Source organism: Saccopteryx bilineata, chromosome 2 (genome assembly GCF_036850765.1).
Source record: "Saccopteryx bilineata isolate mSacBil1 chromosome 2, mSacBil1_pri_phased_curated, whole genome shotgun sequence".
Classification (NCBI taxonomy): Eukaryota; Metazoa; Chordata; class Mammalia; order Chiroptera; family Emballonuridae; genus Saccopteryx; species Saccopteryx bilineata.
The window spans coordinates 308,564,888-308,585,692 of NC_089491.1; the positions used below are offsets into that span (position 1 = coordinate 308,564,888).

Genomic DNA, 20,805 nt, shown 5'->3' on the forward strand with positions numbered 1-20,805 from the left:
TGGCCTGGTTTAGTATCTAGTTCTAACTTCCCTGATGAGATACAACAGATCCCAGTCAATGACTCTTGATCCTAGAAATGGAAGGACTGATGAAGGAGAAAATTGGGATACTTACCATCATCAATAAACATTTATCTACATTTGAAAAACATATCCTAGTGTTTTCCACAAGCTAGAGATGAGTCATATGTCATATATGACATATACAGCTCACAAAACTTAGGGGATATTTAAAATGAATATGAAGTGATTAAAAAAAAGCATTTTTTTTTTTCTGATGTGAGAAGCAGGGAGGCAGAGAGACAGACTGCCACATGGGCCAGACCGGGATCTACCCGGCATGCCCACCAGGGGTCAATGCTCAGCCCATCTGGGGCGTTGCTCTATTGCAATAGGAGCCATTCTCATGCCTGAGGCAGAGGCCATGGAGCCATCCTTAGCACCTAGGCCAACTCCAATGGAGCCTTGACTGCAAGAGGGGAAGAGAGAGACAGAGAGAAAGGAGAGGGGGAGGAATGGAGAAGCAGATGGGGCTTCTCCTGTGTGCCCTAGCCAGAAATCGAACCCATGAAATCCACACGCCAGGCTGAGGCTCTACCACTGAACCAATAAGCCAGGGATGATTTTTATTTTTTATTAAACAAGAACATAAGAAAAGCAAATGACACCCTGATCAGGTGGTGGTACAGTGGATAGAGTGTCCGACTGGGATGCGGAGGACCCAGGTTCAAGACCCTGAGGTCGCCAGCTTGAATGCGTGCTCATCTGGTTTGAGCAAAGCTCACCAGCTTGGACCCAAGGTCACTGGCTTGAGCAAGGGGTTACTTGGTCTGCTGTAGCTCCACGGTCAAGGCACATATGAGAAAGCAATCACTGAACAACTAAGGTGTCACAATGAAAAATTAATGATTGATGCTTCTCATCTCTCCCCATTCCTTTCTGTCTGACCCTATTATCCCTCTTTTTCACTCTCTGTCTCTGTAAAAAAAGAAAAAGAAAAGCAAATGACAAGTCAAAGAAAGTTGTTCAATTATGCAAATGAGATGCAAAACCAACTTCTATTTCATTGGTGAAAATGCACTATACAAAAGGTGGAAAGTACTGGAGTATCTGCACATTCCCTGATCTCCTAATTTTTGTGAGCAGTGTATAAGATATATGAACTATAGTCACTTAAAGTTTGAAGATACTTAACAAACTTGTGAGGAAAACAAGTTAAAATAAGTAGCATGCACTAAGCACCAGATATAAAATTATCAACATGTTCCAAACAGTGGATCTTTGTGGAAAACATTTTTCAGGAACCGGAAATAGGCAAGGGGTGACATCAATCTACGAGTTCCAGTTAGAACACATTTGATATAAGATTTAAAAAACATCGGCACACTGAACTCCTATTAGATAGGAGGCACCACTCAAGTAACAAATAAATGAAGGACATGATACACACCATAAAGAGATGTAGAGTCACATTAGGCTTTGCACCTGCTTCTGTGGAATGATCCCTATTACTTGCCAACCCCAACCCTCTTAACTCTTACTATGTCCATCTTACACCAAACCCTTTTAAAAGTTATGACTGTACCCTATATTCCTCTTTCACAGTTCTTACCACAGCTGCAATTTTCTATTAATTGTAAACTTATTTGACTAACATTTGTCTCTCTCAGACATTAAGTGCTATATGACTGGGATTCAGGTCAGTGTTTGGTCAGCAGGGACCTAGTGACTTAGCACAGCACCTGGCATGTATGATGGTCAAGGAATGCAGCAAAAGAGAGAAGTGGAAGGGAAGGAACCTGCCTAAAGTTCACACAGCTAGTATGCTGTAGAGTTTGTCTGTTTGTTAAATAACCATAAAAATTTTATATATTTCACAAGACATGGAATAATTAGCTATTAAAAACAGAACAGACAACAAACACCACTGTTTTGGGAAGAGATCATTTCCACTTGTTAAGGTCTGGGAAGAGTTCACAGAGGGATTGAGGTTTGAGCTCAGCATTAAAGGACAAATAGTATTTAAATAAATGAAGAGAAACACAGTTCCTTGTAGGTGGTATAGCATGAGCAAAAGTATTGCAGGAAGAAAGCACAAAGCACATTTAAGGGATGGTTCATAAACCTAGAATTGAGGGCTTTACAGGTGAATAGGCACACTCAGAGGGCTAACTGGACATGGTTATATAACGGGATTCTTTACAAAGATGTGGCCAGGGTTAATAAACCAACAAAGGAATTGGTTAATGAACCAACAAAGGAATTGTGAAGCACACAGGGACTCACAACAGCAGTAGGAAGCCTTTAGTAGTTTTAAACCTAAAGGGACAGTTATTAGAACCTGGTAAGAGCTGTAGCCAAAGGAGAGGGTTACAAGCTTCAGTGGAAGCCATGGCCTTAGGTAGAGGAACTCGGCCACTAGCAAAGACCTGCTAGTGCCTCCCTTAGGCCTATTCCAATGGGAAGCCACAGGGCCAGGGAGCTCATGTAATGCTGCCCATAGTGGTTAGCCATGCAGAGCACAGATAGGGCAAAAAGATGGAAAGTGGACCTGGAAATGTAATGAGAGCATATAGAGCATAGTGACCAAGGTCAAGATTCTGGGTAAGGATGCTGTCGGTGAGCTATCCATGTCTTTGCTTTCCCTAGCCATTGGCCCTAAATAGATGGGAACCTAGAAGCAGACAGTGAAATGGAAAAATAGGAAACACTGTAATAGTTCAAGAGACAATGAACAGTTGAGTATATGAAACATGTAGCTCTTTCAGGGAGAGGTGAGAGGATGGAATCCCTAAGTCCTATGCAAAAAGCTCAATATGACCTTAGATTCTGTGAACTTTTCCCACCTAGAAATAGTAATGAAAATCAAATCGCCCTGTCCAATTTATTTTACTGGACTCCATTCCCTTCTTTGTTCCTGCAACTACTATCTACATTTCACCCCTTTGTCTTCAGTGATCCAAACTTAGTTTCTTTTTTGTTTTTTCAGTGAGAGAGAGAGAGAGAGAGAGAGAGAGAGAGAGACAGATGGACAGATAAACAGGAAGGAAGAGAGATGAGAAGCATCAACTTGTAGTTGTGGCACTTTTAATTGTTCACTGATTGCTTTCTCATTCATGCCTTGACTGGGAGGCTCCAGCAAGCCAGCGACCCCTTGCTCAAGCCAGAGAACTTGGGCTCAAGCCAGCGACCATGGGGTTGGGTCATGTCTATGATCCCACACTGAAGCCCTCAACCCTGCAGTGAAGCTGGTGAGTTCGAGCTCCAGCCCAATGAGCCTGCACTCAAGTTGGCAACCTTGGGGTTTTGAACCTGGGTCTCCAGAGTCCCAGGTCGATGCTCTATCCACAGTGCAACCACCTGGTCAGGCCAAACTTAGTTTCTTTTGATTAGTCGTTTCCTTATCTGCCAAGATTCGGTGCCTCCCCACTCTATTAGGTCAGCTCTACAGAGACAAATTGCATGAGGCCTTTCTTCCATCCCACCTAAACCAGTCCAGCCAGGGGAACCCTTACTTAGTTAATCATCAGACATCTACTTTCCATATCCTCTACTTTCTTGGACTAAGTCTCACTTTTCTGGCAGAGGAAAAGAACAAATCAGAGATAGAGTCATAGAGAGACTAGCAGAAAGATTCAGACAAGAAATCAGTGAGAGGAGGCAGAGAAAGAAATCAGAATTCATCATTAACAACTGATTTGAAGGTTAGCAACATAGTGACTAAGAATACTCCGGGGCCATGCCTGACCTGCGGTTAGTGGCGCAGTGGATAAGGTGTCAACCTGGAATGCTGAGGTTGCCAGTTGGAAACCCCGGGCTTGCCCAGTCCAAGTACATACTCAAGAAGCAACTGCGGCAAGTTGATGCTCCTTGCCCCTCCCCTCTTTTCTTTCTCTCTCTCAAATCAATAAAGAAAATCTTAAAAAAAAAAAAAAAAATAAAAAGAATACTCTGGGCCAGACAGACCTGCTTTTGAGTTCCAGCACTGTCACTAGTTCACTATGTGACATTGGGACATTACTGAATATCCATAAGCTTTGATTTCTTCAGTTTTAAAGGACAAAATATCTACCACACCTGATAAGTCCTGAGCCCAATGCTTGGCACTTTGCAAATAATTGCTCAACAAAGCTGGTTATTAGAAATCATCATCACCATTATTGTTCTTTATTTTTATTTTTTGCATTTTTCTGAAGTGAGAAGCGAGGGAAGCAGACACTCTCGCATGTGCTGAAACAGGATCCACCCGGCATTGCCCACCAGAGGGCGATGCTCGGCACCTCTTGGACGTTGCTCTGCTGCAACAAGGAGCCATTCTAGCGCCTGAGGCGGAGGCCATGGAGCCATCCTCAGTACCTGTGCCAACTCTGCTCCAATGGAGCCTTGGCTGCAGGAGGGTAAGAGAGAGACAGAGAGGAAGGAGAGGGGGAGGAATAGAGAAGCAGATGGGTGCTTCTCCTATGTGCTCTCTCTGGGAATTGAACCCGGGACTTCCACATTCCAGGAAGATGCTCTACCGCTGAGCCAACCAGCCAGGACCACCATTATTGTTCTTTAAATGGTGATGTATCCTTGTATATATGGCTACTATAACACACACAAAAAATGTTTAAAAGTAATTATTTATATAAGTCATATAATTACACCAGGGCACATAAAAGGGTAGAGATCAGAATATGAATATGGAATGTAAAAGAGTAACAAAGGATAAATATACATTGTATGATGGGTGAATGAAGGGTAGTCCTCGGGGAGCTGCATGCTCAGACCAGATAGATCTTCTACTCTCATTATGCTAGTTTAGAAGACTCCTCTAGGAAACGGGATCAATTTGTAAAATCAAATAAATCAGTATTTACTGAACATTTACCATATGTCTAAGACTGCAATAAATATAATTAAAACAACAATTTAGGATAAGGTATAATCTCTAACTTCAATACCACTACAATCTCATTGATATGGTTATGAGTAGAACCTAAAGTAAATTATGAAATTCTACAATGTAGACTATTAGTGCAGTAAGTACCCACAGAAGGGAAGTGGCTAATTGGTTGAAGTCCTTGGTGAGAAATTCATGAAAGTAGGGTTAAGGTGGGGTGGGTAAGGGGGCAGAAGTTGAGATAGGTAAAGGATATTTGAAAGAGAAAAAGACTAGGAGTTGGGAGTACTCCAAGGATGCCACTCTAGAGGTATTTTCTTAATATGAATATCTAAAATCAATTCAACTGTTACTGAATGCCTCCTAAGGGTCCAGCAATGTGTTAGATGCTGCGGTATCTAACACATCTAAAGGACAAAAATAATCTCTGTTCTCAAAGAACTCAAAGTGTACTGATGGGAAACTAGGAAAGAAGAACACACAAAAAGCCGGTTATCACAAAGCAATGTCACAGATACTAAAATAAAGATGGTCATTCCGTTTTTTATGGGGGTGGGGTGGGGAATGAGGGCTTAAAGAGAAAAAACATAAGAATGGTCATTCCACAAAGGAGTTTTGGAGCACTGGGACAGAGGCACTGAACAGGGCTTTTATGTAGCAAGGCAGGGTCTTCTGTGTATTATTTTCTACAACTTAGAGCCTCTCTGCTCTTGTCCATCTCCCCTCAGTTAGTGGGAAAGACTGGCATCTCAATCAAACTGCCTGGTGAAAAAATGAGCTGAGGGCCAAAATATGCTTTTAGAGTGAACATTTGAGCCAAGGCCTGAGAGGTTAAGTAGTGACTGGGGAGAGGAAGGCAACCTTGACAGGAGGAATAATAGCAAATACAGGGGCGGCATTTGGTTCTAACAGAGTTTAGGATTGCTATGAAGCTTCCCTGTCTTCCCATCCCCCCACCTAGGGCTGCCTCAATTCGAATATATATAAACAACTGTTAATTTCAAAATACATATAAATATTGCATGAGACGTATACAGTGGTGAAATTCAAAATAATTTAACAACTAGTTCTCTGCCTTAATGACCATTTTAAGTATATAAAAACGATATACTGAAAGGTAGTTTATTATTTCATGCATTTAATACTTAAATAAAAACAACAAAAGAGGTACACAAAACCAGATTCTAAGACAGTTTTAAAATATTAATGAAAAAATATTAATACCTGACAAAAAACAATAAAAATGGGCCCTGGCCGGTTGGCTCAACGGTAGAGCATCGGCCTGGTGTACAGGAGTCCCGGGTTTGATTCCCCGCCAGGGCACACAGGAGAAGCACCCATCTGCTTCTCCACCCCTCCCCCTCTCCTTCCTCTCTGTCTCTCTTTTCCCCTCCTGCAACCAAGGCTCCATTGGAGCAAGGTTGGCCCAGGTGCTGAGGATGGCTCCATGGCCTCTGCCTCAGCACTAGAATGGCTCTGGATGCAGCAGAGCGACGCCCCAGAGGGGCAGAACATCACCCCCTGGTGGGCATGCCGGGTGGATCCCGGTGGGGCGCATGTGGGAGTCTGACTGCCTCTCCGTTTCCAGCTTCGGGAAAATGAAAAAAACAAACAAACAAACAAAAAACAATAAAAATGTTATTTAAGATATTTCTATATTGTTTCTTGAGTGGCGAGATCACTTTCAATTTTTTTCACTTGTGCATGGAATGAAAACATCACTATGGGCTCTAAGAATACACTATTGCACAGATGAACACTAAAAAAGAGTAAGGAATGTAAATTTGTGATTTCCACATTGGGCGGCTGCCCAGGCACCCACCTTAAAGAGAACTCTGACTACAAGTGCCACCCAACTCAACAAAAAATTAGGTATGGATGGGTTCCGCCCAACCTGTGCGAACTGGCTGAATCCCACCACTGGATGTACACGTCCTGGGCTCCTGTCAACCCATCCTTGCCCATCCTGGCGCCCACAAAACCCCGGGATGACTCGCGAGCTGGAGGGGTAAAGCATGCGAAGCTATCACAAGTTTAATTTTCCTTCGCTCCATTTTTCACGCTTTGGTTTCCTGCCCTGGCCTGAGGAATGTAGCTCGCAGCTCGCTCCGTTTCAGTTGTCTGGCTCGGCCCGCCGGAGTTAGGGCGAGAAAAAAGGGGTCACTCACACAAGAAACTCCAGCTCTGCTCGGTAAAATGACAGCCCGGCAAGCATTAAGAGGCCTTCCCAAAGGACCGGAAATAACGCCCCCAGGGGGAGAACCAAAACCGAGACAGCCAATCCAGAGCAAGGTAGTTTACAGGCGGGGGGGGGGGGGGGGGGGGGTGTGTCACAAAAAAACCCGGCGTGGGGCACGCGACCGGAAGCAGCACAGGGGCGGGCTTGATGCCGGAAGTGCTGGCTTGCTATTGTTTCGGTTGGCCGCGAAGCTGGTGGGAGTTGCACTGGCAACCGGAGGCGAGGAGCCGGAGAAAAGGTTAGCTGTGGAAAGCAGTTTGGCGTTGGGGGGAGCGGCTGTGGCGCTGTCAGATCATGAGCCGGACCAAGCACTTGGCAGAATGGTTCCTGAGCCGGTCGGTACGCCCCTCCAGGGTGTTTGGTGTGGCCTTCCTTGCCCGAGTGGCCCTGGTTTTCTATGGGGTCTTCCAGGACCGAATCTTGTTCGTTAGGTACACGGACATCGACTACCAAGTCTTCACGGACGCGGCACGTTTCGTCACAGAAGGCCGCTCCCCTTACCTGAGGGCGACCTACCGATACACTCCACTGCTGGGGTGGCTACTCACTCCCAACATCTACCTCAGTGAACTCTTTGGAAAGTTTCTCTTCGTCGGCTGCGACCTCCTGGCGGCTTTCCTCTTATACCGCCTGCTGCTTCTTAAGGGGTTGGGTTGCCGCCAGGCTTGCGGTTACTGTGTCTTTTGGCTTCTTAACCCGCTCCCTATGGCAGTATCCAGCCGAGGCAATGCGGACTCGATGGTCGCCTCCCTGGTGCTTACGGCCCTGTACCTAATAGAAAAAAGACTCCTCGCGTGTGCTGCTGTATTCTATGGTTTTGCAGTGCATATGAAGATGTATCCGGTGACCTACATCCTTCCTATAGCCCTCCATTTGCTTCCAGAACGCGACGATGAGGAAAGCCTCTGTCCGTCCCGGTATTCCTTCCTGACTCGTTTTTACGCATTGCTGAAGAGGCTGTGCGATCCGGCTGTGCTGCTCTTTGTAGCAGTTGCTGGACTCACATTTTTTGCTCTGGGTTTCGGTTTTTACTATAAATATGGTTGGGAATTTTTGGAGCACACCTACCTTTATCACCTGACTAGACGGGATATACGTCACAACTTTTCTCCATATTTCTACATGCTGTATTTGACTGCAGAGAGCAAGTGGAGTTTTTTCCTGGGAATTGCTGCGTTCCTACCACAGCTGATCTTGCTTTCAGCGGTGTCTTTCGCCTTTTACAGAGACCTTGTCTTTTGTTGTTTTCTTCACACGTCTATTTTTGTGACTTTTAACAAAGTCTGCACCTCCCAGTACTTTCTTTGGTACCTATGCCTACTGCCCCTTGTGATGCCACTGGTGAGAATGCCTTGGAAAAGAGCTGTGGTTCTCCTAATGCTATGGTTTATAGGGCAGGCCTTATGGCTGGCTCCTGCATATGCTCTTGAGTTCCAAGGACAGAACACCTTTTTGTTTATCTGGTTAGCTGGTTTGTTCTTCCTTCTTATCAACTGTTCCATCCTAATACAAATTATTTCCCATTACAAGGAAGAACCCCTGACAGAGAGACTCAAATACGAGTAATATATGCACCAGTTCTGCCACTTTTATTACATTCTGATTGTTCTGAATAGACAAGGAGAGAGCTTTGGAAAAATTTTTTGACCATCCTAAGCACTCTAGTGAAAGTTCAGTTGGGAGCATAATACCCTGTTCTAAGAAATTGAAATGAATTTGCCTTATGTATAAAAGGGGACTTAGGATGCTGGTTAGGTAGCTCTGTTGGTTAGAGCATAATTAAGACTTGGGGATTAATCCTGGGTCAGGGCACATGCAAGAATTAGCCAATGACAGCTGACTGGTGGTGGCGCAGTGGATGAAGCCTCCACCCAGGAGGCTGAAGTCGTGGTTGGAAATTCCCGAGGTCACTGGCTTTGGGTTTGGGCTCTGGGCTTGAGTGTGAGCTTGCCAGCATGCTCAGCTTGATCCCAAGGTCACTGGTTTGGCTTGAGCCCTCTAGTCAATGCACATGGGAGAAGCATTAATGAACTACTGAAGTGAAGCAAGTAGGAGTTGATGCTTATCTCTATCCTCCCTCTCAAAAAAAAAATAAAAAAAAAATCAACCATTGGCGGCATGAATAAGTGGAACAAATCTGTTTCAATCTCTCCCTCTCTCAAAATAATCAATAAAAATCTTTTAAAAAGGGGGACTCAGTAATTGATGTTCACCCTTTAGGAAATGGAAGGGCTGATGAAATTATTGATATTAAAAGGTTTTTAGAATGTTGGGCAGATAAAATATATTATGCTCACTTTGTTAAGGATGGCACTGCCCACGTGGAAGCCAGTCGCTCAGGTCATGGTATTGGTTGCCCTTCTTGCTTGGCATAGGCGTGATCATATTAATGTGTGTTGGGGGCTGGCTGTGGGCAGGCAGGATCCTTATAGCCTGGGGCTCGGTTTTGGAACTAAGCCTTTCCCACCCTTTTTGATGTGGGGTGGTGCACTCTCATGAGGAATCCCATTATGCCTCAGATAAGTGACTTTGTATCAGAGACTTCCTTGTTTGTATATTGGATTAAAGGTTTTGGTTTCTACACTATAAAGTGGGGCAGACTGGGATTTTGCTCTCTCTCTGTTCCTGAGATTAGCATTAGAGGAGAGAGCAGAGGAAGGAGAGCAGATAAAGGCCATGTAGAGGAGAGAGGAAGCAGCCAAAATGGCAGAATGCTAAAGGAGAAGCCAGTTTGTGCAGAGAGAAGGAGATGGGGATCAGAAGTGAGTAAGTCTGGTGAGCTAGAAACCTTTGATTCTAGGAAACTCAGATAAGTCAGTAGCTTTGTGAGCACTGAATGAGTGGGTTTTGGAGCCCAGTGTGTGTTTTTACTTGCCCACTGGGTGCAAGCTAGGATTAAAGGTAATGGCCTACCAGTTCTTGGCTCCGTTGTTTCATTACCGTCTGTCCGAATATAATGCGAACTTGCATGGGCCAGGTGGCTGTGATGGTGGCTGTGGCTACTGATTTTACATAGAAAAATACAGGAGTGTAGTCAGAGACATAACATCTAAGTCAGTATTTGTTCCAGTTATACTATGCTGCTGTCTGAAGCAGTCATATCTTTTAACGCCCGCTTTCTTTCTAAAGCACGCTGATAGCTGTGAAAACTCACAAAATGTTCCTAAAGTATAGCTTTTAGACATAAAGTGAAAAATAAGAACATCAGGAAAGCAAATGACAAGTCAAAGAAAGTTGTTTGATTATGCAAATGAGATGCAAAACCAGCTTTTGTTTCATTGGTGAAAATGCACTATGCAAAGGGCAGAAAGTACTGGAGTATCTGCATGGTCCCTGATCCACTAATTTTTGTGAGCAGTGTAGCATATTTTGATGTTTGATGTTCACAAACTATTAGGACATTTTACTGTTCTCTTATACCCCTTTGTTTTTAATTTTATGATTGTTAAATATTTTTCAACTAGAAATTAATTTAATCAAATGTTATCTATGTTGTAAAAATGAATATTAGTAGATTTTAGGTGAGTTTGATTTTATGATTGTGATTTTATTTTATTTATTTTTTAAAGATTTTATTGATTGATTTTAGAGAAAGGACAGAGAGAGAAAGGGGGGGTGAGGGGGAAGAGCGGGAACTATTAAGTCATAGTTGCTTCTTCTATGTGCCTTGACCAGGCAAGCCCGGCGTTTTAAACCAGCGACCTATTTCAGGTTGACGCTTTATCCACTGCACCACTACAGGTCAGACATGATTGCAATTTTAGAAGGTGAATAATTTAATAACGATGTTAAATTTCTCCTGCTCTGCAGTGTGCATTCATACAAGTAAAATTCATGACTTGGACTGATTGCATGGTATAAGAGAGCTCAAATTTAGATAGCTTAGGTTCACATCCCAGTGTGTGGCTTTGGGCAAGATTCTTTTATCTTGATAAATTAGTTTTTGATCTGTGAAATGGGATGATAATATAATTCTCATAGAATTTTCAAGATTAAATGAGGTGATATATCCAAAGTGCTTGTGCTGATATAGAACAGGCTTGTTGGTCAAATAAGTTTTGGGTTTGTTTTTTTTTTGTATTTTTCTGAAGTTGGAAACCGGGAGGCAGTCAGACAGACTCCTGCCTGTGCTCGACCGGGATCCACCTGGCATGCCCACCAGGAGGCAATGCTCTGTCGCAACCAGAGCCATTCTAGTGCCTGAGGCAGAGGCCATGGAGCCATCCTCAGTGCCCGGGCCAACTTTTGCTCCAATGGAGCCTTGGCTGCGGGAGGGGAAGAGAGAGACAGAGAAAAAGGAGATGGGGAGGGGTGGAGAAGCAGATGGGCACTTCTCCTGTGTGCCCTGGCCGGGAATCGAACCCGGGACTCCTGCACGCCAGGCCAACGCTCTACCACTGAGCCAACTGGCCAGGGCCTCAAATAAGTTTTTAAATATGATATCTATGTTTGCTCGCTTATAGTTTGTATTGGGTGTGGGGGACAGGCTTGTATGCAGGCCGGGTCGTTATAGCCTAAGGCTTATTAGTTTTAAGACTAAGCTTTTCCCCACACCCTTGACTGATTGCATGATGTGGGGTGGTGTACTCTCATGAGGAATCCCATTATGCCTCAGATAAGTGACTTTGTATCAGAGACTTCTTTGTTTGTATATTGGATTAAAGGTTTTGATTTCTACACTATAAAGTGGGCAGACCAGGAGCTTGCTCTCTCTCAGTTCCTGAGATTAGCATTAAAGAGGAGAGCAGAGAGAGGCCGCGTGGAGGAGGCCAGGAGAAGCAGCCAAGATGGTGGAGTGTTGAAGGAGAAGCCAGTTTGTGCAGAGTTTGTACAGAGAGAAGGAGATGGGGAACAGAGGTGAATAAGTCTGGTGAGCTAGAAACCTTTGATTCTAGGAAACTCAGATAAGTCAGTAGCTTTGTGAGTACTGAATGAGTGGGTTTTGGAGCCTAGTGTGTGTTTTTACTTGCCTGCCGGGTGCAAGCTAGGATTAAAGGTAATGGCCCACCAGTTTTTAGCTTCGTTGTTTCATTACCGTCTGTCCGAATCCTATGTGAACCTGCATAGGCCAGGCAGCTGTCAGGATGGCCGTGACTACTGGCTTTACAAAGCTATTCCCGATTGCCTCCCTAGCTTTAACATGTGTTTACAAGTCTTTAAAGAAGGAGCTCTTTTTTTAGTCTAGACTTAAGCGTTTTTTCCCCTAACCTAATGCATATAGGAAAAGAACCTGGATTTATACTAAATAATTGTTTTAACTGTTACAAAGTACTGCTATTTGTGGGTTACGCAGAGACAATCTGCGTGTTACATAGAGACACCAGGCAGGCTACAGAAGAAATTTGAGGGTTTATTAATTAGCTGGCTAGCTAACTACATGGGGCACGGTCCGAAATCATGTAGGCCCTCTTACCGTTCTGAACCTTCTTTTATATAAAATCAAGTACTGGTTGGGGTGGGTAAGGAGGGAGAGCATGGTGCAATAGTCAATTACTAACAAGCTTACAACATCTATCTATAGAATCTATTAAAAGGAAAAAGCATTCTTACACATCAAGATCACAAGATGGCTCACCTCAAATCTAACCAGCTCTGAGGTTTCGCATGTGTAAAATTGAGATGGCGACAGCTACATAAATATTAAATGAGCAAAAAAACCCCAAACAAACCCACAAGATAACACAGCATAATTGTTTACTTACCCGGCAAAAACATTCCCAAATTTTCTAGTGTCTACCCCCATTCCTGTCGCTACAGAATGTTTAGCTTAGGATAAGGAGAGAAGCTAAATGAAATTACCTTCGCTAAAAGTGTTGGGGCTAGCTTATTAGGAAAACCTAATAAAAGGCTTGCTTTAGTTTACAAGTTTTATACATATAAAGAATTTCAAAAGGGATGATTATTAGAAAGCATATAAAATGTTACAGAATGCAGGTTTTTCAAGCAAGGGGAGTGGGCTCGTGATCCCCTTTGTCTAGAGCAGTGGTAGTCAGCCTGGTCCCTACTGCCCACTAGTGGGCATTCTAGCTTTCATGGTGGGTGGTTGCGGAGCAAGCAAAGTATAAATAAAAAGATAGATTTAACTAGAGTAAGTTTTATAAAGATTTATTCTGCCAAACTTAATGAAAATCCGATATAAAGTACTTGGTAATTATTATATGCTTTAACTTGCTGTAACTCTGCTTTATAAATTTTATAAAGTAAAGTTACTTTATAAACCGGTTGGCGGTTAGAAAATTTTACTACTAACAGAGATACAAAAGTGGGCGGTAGGTATGAAAAGGTTGACTGCCCCTGGAGAGGTATATATCACTCAGGACTCCAGGAGGGGAGGAAGAATTAGAATCAGTGTAGGAATTTTAATTAAGATATGTAAATATAGTCTCCTAAAGGGTTAAGGATGGGGAAGAGGAAGTTTTCAGATAAATTTTATCCTTCTAGAGAACTATGTTTAGTTACTAACTAACTTTTGCCCCTTTTAATCTCTTTCTCTGGGTTTTTTCTCCTCAGAAAGGAGGGGTAAGGGGGCCTGACTCTTCCTTTTAAAATACTAATGTTAACAATTTTGCAATTCGTTGGCACCTTATCACATAACTACCTGTTGCTATAAACTTGATTACTTCTAATCTTGATCTGGTTCTTTGAAAAGATAGTTATATGTGAAAATGTATGTACAGATTGATCAGATGCCTGCTTCTGGCTTAACAATTTTGTATTTGTGTATTCATTTTATACATTAGCTGATGCTAATGAGTGGAAGTTTGGCTCATGGCCCTAAATTACACAGCATTTCTTTTCTCCATTTGTTGAAGGGTCATGCAAAGGTTCATGCTTTGTTGATGGAAGCACATATTTTGTTGCTGGATCAGAATCATCAGGGTAGCACAAACGTTCACTCAGCATTGATCCAGGAGACCCATTCATTTAGTCAAAACAAGCATTCATACTTGTTATCCTGAACAAAAACCATACTAAATGGGAATATTTCTAGCTGCTCACTTTTCTAATTATGTATGCTATGTAAAATGAAATGACACTTATAGTGACCATTTAGAAATAATTTAGAGTGTTGGGCAGATAAAATGTATTATGCTCACTTTGTTAAAGATAACAGGAGGAGGCTGTCACCCAGGTGATATTAATGTGTGTTTGGGTGGGCTAAAGGCAGGCAGAATCCTTTAGCCTGGGGCTTGGTTTTGGGATTAAGCCTTTCCTACCCTTTTTGATGTAGGGCGGTACAATCCTATCATGCCTCAGAGGCTGACTTTGTATTAGAGACTTCCCTGTTTTGTATATTGGATTAAGGGTTTGGATTTCTACACTATAAAATGGGGACGGAATGAGAGTTTGGGCTCTTGGTTCCTGAGGTTAGCATGAGAGAGCAGAGAGAATAGAGCCAGCAGCGGGAGGAGGCCACGTGGAGAAGGCCAGGAAAAGCAGCCAAGATGGCGGAGTACTGAGTGAGATGCCAGTTTGTACAGAGTTTGTATCTGGGATAAGGAAGGAAATGGGGAACTGAGGAGAATAAGGCTGTTGAGCTAGAAACCTTTGATTCTAGGAAACTCGGATAAATCAGTAGCTTTGTGAGCACTGAATGTGACTGGGTTTTGGAGCCCAGTGTGTATTTTTACTTGCCCGCCGGGTGCAAGCTAGATTAAAGACTATGGCCCACCAGTTTTTGGCTCCATGGTTTCTTTACCGACTGTCCGAATCCAATGCGAACCTGCATGGGCCAGGCTGCTGTGATAGTGGCTCTGGCCCTGCCTCCTGGCCTTACAAGAGCATGAATATTTGAAGCTCAGTTCATTTCACAAGTGAAATTTTCAATTTTCTCTGCTTGTCTATTCTTTTTGGCAATTATGTATAGATCTGGGTACTGTGCCAAGTCCTATAATAGATGAATAAGACAATGTCCAGGTTCTTGAAGAATTAACACTAAAGTCAGAAACATACCTTATTAAAAATATGCTATATGAGACTTTATTCCACAACAATTTTGTGATTTTTAAAATGGGGAAGTAGAGGATAATACTCTTCCTAGTTTACAGATTAGAAAATTGAAGCTCAGAAACAAGTGACTTTCCAAGGGTGGACACGTTGTTAATGGCAAGACTAGGCTTTCTAATTCTGTAGTTTGCAAGTCCTTATATAGTGACAGGTGATTACAGTGGAAAACATTGGTTTACCAAATGTCATTTAGGAAAGCAGACATTATTCTAATGGACACGGCTGTGAGGCATTCTGTCTTCATGGAGCTTATATCTTCATGAGAGACAAAGGATAAACAAATACATGATTGTGGTGATTGTCATAATGAAAAAAAAGCAAGATAAGCTAAGGAAGTAGAAAGTGATGGCAGTGAGGAGAGGAGCAGGTGCTGTTTTAAAGTAGTTAGAGAAGGATCTGAGGTGGCATTTGAGCAGAGATGTGAAAGAAGTGAAGATATGACATTCATGTGGCTATCTGGAGGAAGAGCATACATTTCTGAGTGAAGAGTCCAAAGGTGTTGAGAGAGGAATGAACTTGGCATATTCAAAATATAGCAATAAGGTGAGTATAACTGATTGGTGTAAGCAAGGAACAGACGATTTAATTCACAGCATCCAGTGGAACAACATGAATGCTTGTTGAAAAATACAGTTTACATTAGCTTGTTTACTAGCTTATAATAACAATAACTTTTGGCCCAACCTACTTTTTTCTCTTTTGAGCACATGTTAATTTGTAAGGAAGATAAAATATATATAACAACATATTTGAGCAGTGCTACGAAATACTTGATTTTGTAACATGAGGACTTTTAAAAATTTAATTTTTACAAATGAGAATCTCTGAGGCTCAGAATATATGCATTTTGCCGAAGGTCAGAATCAGTACATGAGACAGTACCAGAATGCAGATTTTCGGGAGCCAAATTTACCACTCTATTTTTCTGTACTGCCCTTATCATTTAGATATGGTGAAAAAATGATGCTATGGACCCCAGAAGGCAAGAAATTCAGGAAGAAGTTGTTCAACAGATCATTCATATAGTAAACACTTATTAAGAGCTTACTTTGTGCTAGACACTAAGTTAGGCTGGGGATATGAGGATAACTATGACAACAGTCCTGGCTTCAAGGAACTCAACAGCATTTAATAGAGGACACATGGAAAGGTGATAATAACTCAATGTGACTATGGCTAGAGTAAAATACATATGTAGTTGGGAGCACTTCACTAATCCAACAAGGATTAGCTAGCACATAGTGTTAAACAAGGAGGCTATTGGACTGAGGTAGTTCTAATATCTCAGCAATCTATACAAGCAAACCGAAGCCTCAAGCTTAAAAAATATAAACCTAAGAACAGACAACTAATCACCAACAACCCAGATTTCCCAAATACTGCAACAGCTTAACCTACAGCCAATAATTTCCTCGCTTTGCCTCCATCTTTATAGAAGTCCTTCCGCTAGCTCCGGTAGGTGGACCACTCCTAGCTACTTCCAGTTTGACATGCTCAATTCAAATCAAGTTTTGCTGAAACTCTTTAAAAATTTTAAATGCCTTATTAGGTGCTGAGATGTTGTTATCTTACCTGTTTTTCTTTCTTACTGAGTTGAGTAAGTTTTGGGGGCTTTGAAACTTCCTTACTAAAAATCACTTGATGATTAATTATACTTTTGCTAATCCTTAGCTCACAAGACCTTTTACAATCTGGCTCTGTGTCTCTATCTTCACCTTCCACCTCACCCCACCCTGAAGTCATATCAAATGATACCACCTCTTCATGCCTTTGGTTGAAACATTCTTTTCATCTCCATGTCTCCTACTCAGTTTAAGGATGACCTTCACAAAACAGCCCTTGATTCAGTACTGATATATCACAGATTATATTGTACTGTAATTTCTCATTTGTCTTGCCATCTAGACTGTGAGTGCCTTAGGGGCAGTGATTATTTCTTATTTATTGTTATTATCTGCCTGGGACTTTCCCAGAACCAAGCAAGGATGGACAGGTGTAACTAATGTTACTGAGTTTCTGGGTCTTCCCCATACACTTATAGGTTTGTTGAATTGAGTTGTACACAAATCTGTCAAGTGAAAGCTGGAGATAGTGGGCTTTTTGCACAGTTAATGGTAGCAGCTGTGAAAAAGAAGGAGCAGTTTCTGGGTGCCTGTCATTTCCAAATGCCCTTAGTATCCACCATTTTCTAAGATAGGATCTTATTATTATTTTTTTTTGTTTGTTTTTTGTTTTTTTTGTTTTTTACAGAGACAGAGTCAGAGAGAGGGATGGACAGGGACAGACAGACAGGAACAGAGAGATGAGAAGCATCAATCATTAGTTTTTTGTTAGTTTTTTGTTGCGACACCTTAGTTGTTCATTGATTGCTTTCTCATATGTGCCTTGACTGCGGGCCTTCAGCAGACTGAGTAACCCCTTGCTCGAGCCAGAGACCTTGGGTCCAAGCTGGTGAGCTTTTGCTCAAGCCAGATAAACCCGTGCTCAAGCTGGCGACCTCAGGTCTCGAACCTGGGTCCTCGGCATCCCAGTCTGACACTCTATCCACTGTGCCACCGCCTGGTCAGGCATAAGATAGGATCTTATAATCACCTTTTATTCCTTCTTCTTCACTTCTTATCATCCTCCCCATCTAATCAGTTACTAAGTCCTGTCAGTTCTACCTTTTAATGTCCCTGGAGCCTCTGGCATCTTGTCATCATCATTGCCAAGTCTGTAGTTCAGGCCCTCATTATCTCTCATCTGGAATGGATAGCTTCTGACTGGTTGTCTTGCTTTTCCCCGCATCTCTCCTGCCCTTCATTTCACCTCTCATTTATCCTCCCCACTGCTGCCAGAGTGTTTCCAAAGCAGATCTGATCCTGTCATCATCCTGTTAAAAGCATCCTAGAGGACTTTGTGACTTTTAAGAAAAAGTCCAAATTTCTTAGCATCCTCCATCTTGTACTGACTCTTCCTATTCAACCTCACTGTAGCACTCTGGGTAAAAGTTTCCTGAAATTACCACCCTATTAAGCCTTTGCTAATTCTGTTTCTGCCTGGTATGCATCTGTTTTTCTGATTAACTGCTACTCATTTTTCAAGACCCCACTCACAGGCCCCTTCCTCTATCAGGAAGTATGCAAGGTGCACTTATGGAGACAGATTAAGTATATATTAAAAACAGAAAAATAGAGCCAGAATTGTGTAAGTTTTGGTAAACTCTGTTAATGCAAGTTGTCTGTTAGAGCTGTTTATTCGTTTCTCTCAAGGTCAGCTCTTGGAGGACAAGAATTGTGTTTATATCCTTATACAACATAAGTACTCAATAAATGTTTGAGTACTTATGTAATAAATAAAGCTGGAATTGGGAATAAACATGTTTACTGAACACCTACTGGGAAACTTCACACATTTTTATCTCACTTCATTATCAAAACTTTTTGAGGTAAGTATTATTTGTTGACAACGGAACAGGCTCAGATAAACAGTATTTTTTCAAGGTCATAAGCTTATAAGGGATAGAGTTAGGGTTGGAACCTAAATTTGTCTAACTGTGAACCTTTCCTCTATTGAGTGATTCTCAGCTAGGGGCAATTTTGCCCCCCCCTTACCCCCCCACTTTGGAGACAGTTTTGGTTGTCACAACTGGGAGATGTTACTGGCATTTAGTGGGTAGAGGCCAGGAATGAAGCTAAACATCCTATAATACACAAGAAAGCTCCCACAACAAAGACCTATCTGGCCTCAAATGCCAATAGTGTAAAGGCTGAAAAACCCTGCTCTAGCCATGCTGACTGTATTCAAAAATAAATTAACAAAATAAAAGCATCCACCAGGAAGCTGATGAGCCACTGGCACTTGGAGAAAGAAAAGACTTTTCTTTCCAATATCTGATCTGCCTCCAATCTTATGGTCCTTTCTCCACTGCATCCACCCTGTCTTTCTTTTTTCCATCTTCTCCACTTTTTCATTTTCTCAGCAGACTCTAGTTTAGCTTGGACAAGGCAACCCAGAAAGATCCAACATTTTAAGACCTATTTTCTAATTAGAAGGTAGAATTAGTATAAAAGAAGCTACAGGTTTCGAATTGACAACATTTCTAGAACCTGGGAACCCAGACAATGTCACCTTCAGAAATTGACAACAAATAATGAATGATTAATTATTGTGACAATCTTCCTGGGAAATAACCCACTTAAAAAATTCTTGATAATTGTGCTGCTGCTAAGATTTGGCTGTTTCCTAAGCTCAGCTAGGGCAAGAATGCCTTCCCATAAGAGAAAGCATTTAAAATGTTGCCCGTGTGACATAAACTATAATCTAGGAAAATGTAAAATGTCATTGGGGGAAATGTTTGTCCTAATGGAGGAAGCTTTTAATGACTCATAAGTGTAACTGTGTAGTTATTACAGAAGCTTTACCTTTTAATTATTTTTTTCTCAGCACAATAAACTAAGAAAGAGGAAGCAGGGTTTTTTTTTTTTTTTTTTTTTTTATGTGTGTGTGTGTGTTTTTTAACACCTCTGGCAGCAGAGGTGTTAAAGAAGGATGGGAATTAATGGTAGTGTGTGGGCCCTGGCCGGTTGGCTCAGCGGTAGAGCGTTGGCCTGGCGTGCAGGAGTCCCGGGTTCGATTCCGGGCTAGGGCACACAGGAGAAGCGCCCATCTGCTTCTCCACCCCTCCCCCTCTCCTTCCTCTCTGTCTCTCTCTTCCCCTCCCACAGCCAGGGCTCCATTGGAGCAAGGATGTCCCGGGCGCTGGGGATGGCTCTGTGGCCTCTGCCTCCTCAGGTGCTAGAATGGCTCTGGATGCAACAGAGCGACGCCCTAGAGGGGCAGAACACTGTCCCCTGGTGGGCACGCTGGGTGGATCCCACTCGGGCGCATGTGGGAGTCTGTCTGACTGCCTCCCCATTTCCAACTTCAGAAAAATGGAAAAAAAATAATAAAAAATAATGGTAGTGTGTGTACAGTAGTTGAGGGATGTCACAGAAGTATTATTCCTAGCAAACTGATTGTTAATGAGAAATCAGAAACAAGGCCTGAATTGTAGTGGCTCAGGGGATAAAGTGTTGATTGGGAATGCTAAGGTCGTTGATTCAAAACCCTGAGGTTGCTGGATTGAGCAGAAGATTGTTCAATCTCAAACCTTGCCAGCTTGAGCCCGAAGGTCACTGGCAGGAAAAACCCAAGGTTTCTGGCTTGACCAAAAGAACACTCGGGCACGGCCCCAGTCAGGTATGTACAAGAAATTCAATGTACAACTAAAGTGAAAGCAACTAGGAGTTGATGCTTCTCATCCTCTCTTTAAAAAAAAAAATCAGAAACAAGAATTTTTTTTTTGGAAAGAGAGACAGAGAGATAAGCATCAATTCATAGTTGCAGTGCCTTAGTTCTTTGATTGCTAAAAAACAAGAACTGTCGTTGCATGCAAAATTGTGTGTGTGCCTGTGTGTGTATATGTGTATTTTTTTTGTATGGAAATGTTTGTAGCCTTTATCAGAGGGGTCACCTTCAAAAAGTGAAGAAGTCCACTGCTCTGTAGATGGAAACTTAGTTAATGAGGACAGTGAAATAGAAATAAAACAACCCAGGAAAGGCAAAGAAAGTGAGTTTCTCCTAAGAGATAGAGGATTCTTTTACAGAGTTAGATTTGTTGATATGTGTTCATGAGGTTCCTTTATATACATGGATG

General features: G+C 42.3%; 2 protein-coding genes across 3 annotated transcripts in view; one reads left to right on the forward strand and one right to left on the reverse strand.

The window, feature by feature from the left end:
- Positions 1-7,141, reverse strand: part of KCNJ9 (potassium inwardly rectifying channel subfamily J member 9) — a 62,533-nt gene extending 55,392 nt beyond the window's left edge. For both annotated transcript variants that reach the window (XM_066261682.1, XM_066261681.1), the window contains exon 1: positions 7,051-7,141. The gene's annotated coding sequence lies outside the window, so the exon portion shown is untranslated. The remainder of the gene's footprint in view (positions 1-7,050) is intronic.
- A 128-nt stretch (positions 7,142-7,269) lies between these two features.
- The window catches only part of PIGM (phosphatidylinositol glycan anchor biosynthesis class M), a 47,171-nt gene continuing 33,635 nt past the window's right edge, over positions 7,270-20,805 (forward strand). Inside the window, exon 1 of the mRNA XM_066261686.1 lies at positions 7,270-8,462. Coding sequence (XP_066117783.1) covers positions 7,416-8,462 — 1,047 coding nt within the window. The 5' untranslated portion in view covers positions 7,270-7,415. The remainder of the gene's footprint in view (positions 8,463-20,805) is intronic.